General features: G+C 41.3%; 1 protein-coding gene across 1 annotated transcript in view; it reads left to right on the top strand.

The window, feature by feature from the left end:
* Positions 1–7,500, top strand: part of sspo (SCO-spondin) — a 180,288-nt gene that overhangs the window by 81,477 nt on the left and 91,311 nt on the right. Inside the window, exons 68-71 of the mRNA XM_063206313.1 lie at positions 5,056–5,150; positions 5,571–5,620; positions 6,444–6,614; positions 7,355–7,500. The exon at positions 7,355–7,500 is cut by the window's right edge and continues 25 nt beyond it. Of these exons, the coding sequence (XP_063062383.1) occupies positions 5,056–5,150; positions 5,571–5,620; positions 6,444–6,614; positions 7,355–7,500 (462 nt within the window). The remainder of the gene's footprint in view (positions 1–5,055; positions 5,151–5,570; positions 5,621–6,443; positions 6,615–7,354) is intronic.

Consider the following 7,500-nt stretch of genomic DNA (forward strand, 5'->3'; position numbering starts at 1 on the left):
CGAACGTTGGGGAGCCCCGTTGAAATGAATGGAGCATTCGACAGATGACGTCACAACCATATAATAATGAACCTTAAAGCGACCGACTGGGGTCATTTATGACCCAGGGCACATATTTTCATACACCATGTCTGCAATTTTCATCAGAAAAACTTGTCCTTCGAGGAGTTTGTCAATATATTTGTCGTGCATGTTGTGAATGATTTTGTGAGGATTGGACCATCTATAAAACAAAACATATGTGGGGTCATTTATGACCCTGAGAGTATCCATGAGATACTCAACATTATAATGTCCATTGTTGTTGGAATTTTCAACTCTAGTTTTTGTATTTTGTGTCTTCGGGCAGGCCATGGTCAGCAGACCTAAAATGTTCATGATATAAATATTTATAACATTAAAACATACTATATTATATAAATAAACAGGACACCACCGCGATAGCCAACCAAGCATATTGTGAGGGCACCCAGGTAGCATTTCCTGTTATTGCTCCATATTTGTTGATATCATGGCACAGTGGTCCTAGACACATGATGTGACCTGAGGAAGATCCCTCTGTTGGATCGAAACGTTGCCATATGTTACAATTAAATAAAGTATTTTTGGAGTTAATAATCAGTGTGCAGACCGCTTCATCACACCTAGACACATGATGAGAATATGAAATGGAAGTCATCCTCATGAACAAAAAGGGAGGAAATAAGTCATCAGTGTAAAAATCAATGGCGTTTTTCAGAATTTTCCTTATTATATGGCTGTTAAAAGGCTCAAGCATCAGTTGAATCATGTCTTTGCTGTAATACATTTGGAAGACACCTTTCCACAGCTACAATGTCCAGAAAAAAGAGAAATTTTGAGTGTGCATAAGCTTATATGTTTGAGACATGGTTTTGTCTATGTAAATGACCATATTCTCTGATCTTGTGATTTCATGAACCCAGAAATGTTGAGTACCCTAATATTTTATTGCAGAAATATCATCTATGGGCCTAATAGATTTTAGCTTGGTTTCCCAAAGTTTCACTTTGAGCAATTTCCATAATTCCACTGTGTTATTATGGTTAGACTGCTACAAGTGAATAGGCTAATACATGTAAATGATAGATATCACCATGAAACTTTCTCAGTTGATTACTGATGATGAGAGAAGAAAAAAATGTATTGGATGTTTTTTGTATTTTTATGTTTACATATGCAAATGAGGGCATACATCATATTAAGCATATACGTAAGTTTGACTAATATTTAGCCAACATTAAAATGTTCAAATTCACATTTTTTTTTGCTTTAGATGAGGGACACGTATGTGCAAGATGTAAATAAATTTGAATGAACTCAAAAAATTATTTATATACTGGTATTTCTATATAAACTCCTTGGGGTCATAAATGACCCTGCTCGGTCAGATTAGTCGCAAAAACAGGTTGGTCGCTTGAGGGTTAATGAAATGACGATGGAAGTAAATTTTTAAAACGCTGGCCAGAACTAAGATAACCTTTTGTCTAGACTTTAGAGAGAGCAGCTAAGCTAGCAAGGGCCTGGATTCCAGCTTTGCAAATCTGTCCCCCCTTTCAAAAGTTAGCGATATACAGTAAATAGATTGTAAGTAAATGGAGAGAATGTGAAAACTGATGGATTTCTGTGAATTAAAACTGAGAAGAAAATTTTATGCATTCAACAATGATCCATTTGTACAAAAACTTGATGGATTCCTTTGCTGTCCCTTGAGGGAAATTTTTTCAAACTTGAAACCCAACTTGACACCCAATCGGGTACAGAAAGCCATCAACACATCATCAACAGTTAACAGCTCATACTGTAGCACTTGCACAGTATTTAAAAAAACAAACACACAAAACATCAGACCGTACAGCACAATAATAATTATTTTATTTGTATTCCACAAATTCATTCATCCACAGCATGTACTGTAGTTCTACGTGTTTTAAGAGTCAGATTGAAAAACAGTAATCAGCAAAATCAATAAATAAAATTGATTAAGAAAAAGACAGATTAAAAACATTTTAAATAAGAACTTAAAAAAAAACGATATAGCCTACATTAAGATAAGCACTGTGAAAGATTGTTGAATAAACATGGCAGACGATACAAAGGTCTTTCTGAAATGTGCCAACATTATCTTATAGTCCTGTACCTGTGGCTAGATGTTAGCAGTGTGAAGTGTGGGTAGAAAGGGAGATTGTGGTCTGCAATTACTCATGGTGTGACAGCTTTGAGGCTGAGCTCAATGAGCTTTCATGTGGGGTGGCAAATGATTTTGGATGCAGAGGGGGATTTTTGTCAGTTTGTTTCTGTTGGAGAATGGGCTGGAGTAAAGAGGAGACAGGAGAGGAGGGGCAACAGACAGGGCATGGACTTTGCAGAAGACCTAGAGCTTCTGTTTAGACCTCCTGTGTGTGTTTATTTTTTGCAGAATCAAACTTTTCTAATGTGTAGATCAAACACCCTTCCCCATCAACTTAGGTCTTAAACATCTTACAGCTCATTGACTATCACATTACTTGTATCTGTATTCCCTTGTTGCCTCTTACAAAAGCAGCAAAATATAGCACTGAAGGAAACATTACCATCAGTCCTTATTAAGAAATATAGGATAAGATCAACTAGAGGGGTCAGTGAAAGAAGAAAACGACATGAAGAGTTCAAAATCAAAGATAAAGAAGACATACTGGACAAAGCATCACTGAAAATAATCACAAGAAAGCCAGATAACAACCAGATGGTGTAAATGGATAGGATTAGAGCCAGGATTGCTCTTATGCGTTTCTGAGCATTGTAAGGTAGAGATGACTTAGAGAGAGCCCTCCATGTTCCCACAAATAGAAACCACATGGGAACGTAAGGAGCAACCAACAGCAGTGTACGAGTCCAAAACCAAACTCTCTCACTAATGAAGATTGTGGTAGTAATAACGGCTGATAAAATCCAAACTGCTACAGACACATAGACTTTTGTTCTCGTGACTCTGAATGATCTGTACCAAACAGCATGAGCAATCATTACGTACCTCTCCACAGATATGCATGCCATAAAGAAAACATTAGCTAGCAAAGCAAAGAAATAGGTAAGGTATATTGTCAATATAAAACCATACATTTTATGATGTCTAATATGTACAAAAAGTGTCATGCAAATTGCGTTTGCATTCATTTGCATCAGGTCAGAAATTAGGATGTTTATAACATACACGGGAATAACTTTTTCAAATGTAGTCTTAGAGCACAGTCTATAAATGGCAAAGCATAATCCAGGGAGTGTAACAGAGACAATTGTCCAATAATATATCATAAAAATGCGATCCCAAGACAAGTGGGCGAAATTGGCGTTTCCATCATTTTCTGGGGTCCCAGTAAGATGGAGGTCACCAAGACCACATGTGTAGATCATATCTGAAAGTGTCAAGTTGTTATGCTCCTCCATTTGAGATAGAAAATCTAGAAATATTCAGTGAGAAATTACATGAAATCAAAGTTCTGTCCACTCAACAACCTACAGTTTACATTAATTCAAAGTAAATACTATTATACAACTTTAGACCCATTTTGCTTTTACCTCATCTGCAATTACCTCATGTTAACCTCTAACGCAATTATGTCATTTAAAATATGAAATATGATAACACGATAGGCCTACATAAACTTGTGAATCAATAATGTAGTTGTGCCCTTTTCTGCTATTCCATAGTTGAACACTGCTAAGTGCATTTCAAATGTGTTCACTGGTTTGTCTAGAGTAGACCTTAAAGTTGCCAGTTTATATTTTTACAAACAATATGAAAACATTCTCAAACTCACCAGTAGAACGTTCTTCTGGGTCTCTAGTGGTGAATGGTTGTGTCTGAAAACTCATTCATGGAGTTAAGTTGGACAACACCTGTACCAACACAAAAACACATTTTCACTGAAGATCTGCCCACATTTAGGGCATGTTCCCTATGAAAATGAATGAAAATATTTAACAAAATCACTTCGCTCTCCGGTCAGATGAATCCTTTAGTGTTTCTAGGCTTGATGTAGGAAAACAGACATCCAGTGATGATGATTTCAAAAAGACTGTTAGCCCACTGCTGTGTATGTTGTGAAGAATTCACGGTCACAGTTATGCAAACCATCACACCATCACACAGGGAAGAGGAAATGAAACATGGAAAGTCCTTCCCATCTTATCCCATCACGCTTGACAAATTACAAAATACATTTGCCTAAACTGTGACAACTTCACAGTAGCAAGGCTTAGCATGATACATAAATGCTATGCAAAGTACTGTTGAAAATCTATCAAAGCACTGTTGCATAAATACGTTGCAAAGTCCTGTGTAAAATCTAGTAGTCTAATCAGGATTCTTTAGCCATTGGTTCATGCTAGTATTGCTGAACATCATTTTCCATTTGAAAAGTGCCGGCTGCAGACAGAGTAGTTCTGTACTCCAAACATTTTTTTTTGGGATTTCACACACGGTTCTGTATTAGAAAGAACTTGTCTGGTCTCTTTATTTCCCTGATGGAGTACATATAATTCCTCATTTCCATTTTGAGGCCACCGCATCTGCCACAAAATTTGAGTATCACCTTTTTTCAACAACCCACAATGCTGTGTGTGTGTGTGCGTGTGTGTGTGTGTGTGTGTGTGTGTGTGTGCGTGTGCGTGTGCGTGCGCGTGCGCGTGCTTGTGCGTGTGCGTGTGCTTGTGTGAGTGTGTGAGTGTGGTGTTTTACAACATTATACTTTCCAACAAAGACTTGCAATGTAATGGCTGTATACTATTTTCAGCACCCCCTTTTCCAGATGAAAATGTCTCTGTTCTAATATGCATGTCTGTGTGCACATAAGAGAAAATGTGCAGTAATGACAGGTTATGTGATAATGACTTACATGTGCTTTTCACTTTCCTTTTACTGTTTTTGTCTCCTGCTCTTTCTTTCTAATGTCTTTTTTTAATGTGCACTTGTGTGTGTGTGTGTGTGTGTGTGCGTGTGTGTGCGTGCCTGCGTGTGCATGCGTGCGTGCATGCATGCGTGTTTGTCTTCCTCAGGCTGGGAAGTGTGTGCCACTGCCTGAATGCCTGTGTGATGTGGAGGGGGAGCAGTATCGGCCAGGGGACACGGTGGCCAAAGACTGCAACAACTGGTAATGCTTCGTTTAAGTAAATACTCTGTGTACGATGGTCTTTTTACGTGAGTGAGGGTTTACGTGAGTGAGGGTTTGTGTGCGTGCGTGCGTGCGTGCTTGCCTGCCTGCCTGCCTGCCTGCCTGCCTGCGTGCCTGCGTGCCTGCCTGCCTGCGTGCGTGTGTTTGGGGGCGGCAGTGTTGTTGGTGTTGGTTGTTGTTGTTGATGGTGGTGTTGGAGGGGGTAGTGGTGGTGGTGCATGTCGGTGAGTGGGCATCTGTACTGTTTTTCATGCATTAACTCTAGTCTGTGACTCTTATACATTAACTGTAATGTGTGCTGTTTTTCATGCATTAACTCAAGTCTGTGACTCTTATACATCAGTTGTAATGTGTGCTGTTTGTTATGCATTAACCCTCCAGTCTCTCCTTCCTTGACAGCACATGTGAATCAGGGAGGCTGGTGAACTGCACCGATCATGACTGCAGTGGTGAGTCTGATACACAGCAATGTAACATTAGGGCCAAAACATACCAAGGCGTAACGGAACGGTCACAGGACGAATGCAGGCCGGTGTGTTTTTCTCTGCCTTTCACACTGACAGCGTTGGCGTGCGTGGCCAGTCCTGTTCAAAACCCTCCCCACAGCCAAAGCTAGCATGCTAGTCTGCCATTCATTTGAATGAGACACCACCGGTCACCGGCGTGAAAAATGTGCTCGAGTTCTATTTTCCAAATGCAGCGCTCGACTACAGCCCGTTGATGTGTAAGGACAGATATGTTTCAATGTATTTTCACCGACGCCGGTAAAAAACGCGGCCGTTCCGCGACGCTTTGCCGCCCTGGTGTGTAAGACCCCTTAGAGTTACCTCATCTGTATGCTGTATTTGTATGGTTGCAAGTTCATATCTCTGCCCATCTGTTTTACATGCTAACTGCACATTGGAGACTGGTGCAATTTAAAACTTCTGTGCTAACCATGTTACATAGATTTTTGACAATACAATACTCTTGTACTTGAACTTGAACTTGAAGATCCATTGAGTTAGTTTTGCTTCCATGCTTAAGCTTAGTGTGTACTTATGTTTCACATTTATTCATGCATTACATTTTTATTTGCCCTGCCACTTCTTTTCCGTGTGTGTGTGTGTGTGTGTGTGTGTGTGTGTGTGTGTGTGTGTGTGTGTGCGTGCGTGCGTGCGTGCGTGTGTGTGTGTGTGTGTGTGTGTGTGTGTGTGTGTGTGTGTGTGTGTGTGTGTGTGTGTGCGCGTGTCTACGCTCCTGTGTGTGTGTGTGTATGCTTGCACCCTGTAGTGGATGGCCACTGGTCTGACTGGAGTGGCTGGAGTGTGTGCTCTGTGAGCTGTGGTCCGGGCCTGCGCTCGCGGTACCGCTTCTGCTCCAGCCCTGAGAGGAGTGGTCGAGGGGTGCCCTGCCTGGGGCCCCAGCGCCACGACCAAGTCTGCGTGCTGCCCCCCTGTGACCGTACGTATGCATAGAAGAAGAAAAGAAGAAGAATACTTTATTGTCATGCGAGCATGAAATTTGTCTTTGGTCTCACCATACAAAAACATAAATGGACATTCAATCCATTGCTCAGAAAATAAATACATACATACTGTAGATACATCATATCATACATCTCATCCCTATAGCCACCCTTCCCAGCATACACATCATATTCAAGTCAGGTATAGATACCAGATCCATGTAATGTCTCATATCTCTTGTGTATACTAAGAGCCATTTGCTGCTGTATGAGCATGCCATGCGACCTCTATGTGACTTCTGAGAGGTGTTTTTAGTTGGAGCTTGGGCATAGCAAACCCCCCACAAGAACCCCCCCCAACACACACACACACACACACACACACACACACACACACACACACACACACACACACACACACACACACACACACACACACACACACACACACACACACACACACACACACACACACACACACACACACACACACACACACACACACACACACACACACACACACACACACACACACACACACACACACACACACACACACACACACACACTTCTCAGGAACACCTAAGAAAATGAAAATGAAAATCATACAGCAGATTGCATTCAGGAAATGATTTAGTCATTGTCCTCAGATTTTTGTGCATGGTGCATTGGTGCATGTAAGTCTGCATGTCTGTCTCTTTGTGTCATTGTTAATGTGTGTGTGGTTCCCCTGTAGGTAACGGAGGCTGGAGTGAGTGGAGCTCCTGGACGGACTGTACCAAGTCGTGTGGCGGTGGGGTACGGAGCCGCAGGCGGGAGTGCGACAGCCCCCCTCCACAGGGTCGCGGGGATTACTGTGAGGGCCTGGCCTCCGAGGTCATC

This window comes from Engraulis encrasicolus, chromosome 9 (assembly GCF_034702125.1).
Source record: "Engraulis encrasicolus isolate BLACKSEA-1 chromosome 9, IST_EnEncr_1.0, whole genome shotgun sequence".
NCBI lineage: Eukaryota > Metazoa > Chordata > Actinopteri > Clupeiformes > Engraulidae > Engraulis > Engraulis encrasicolus.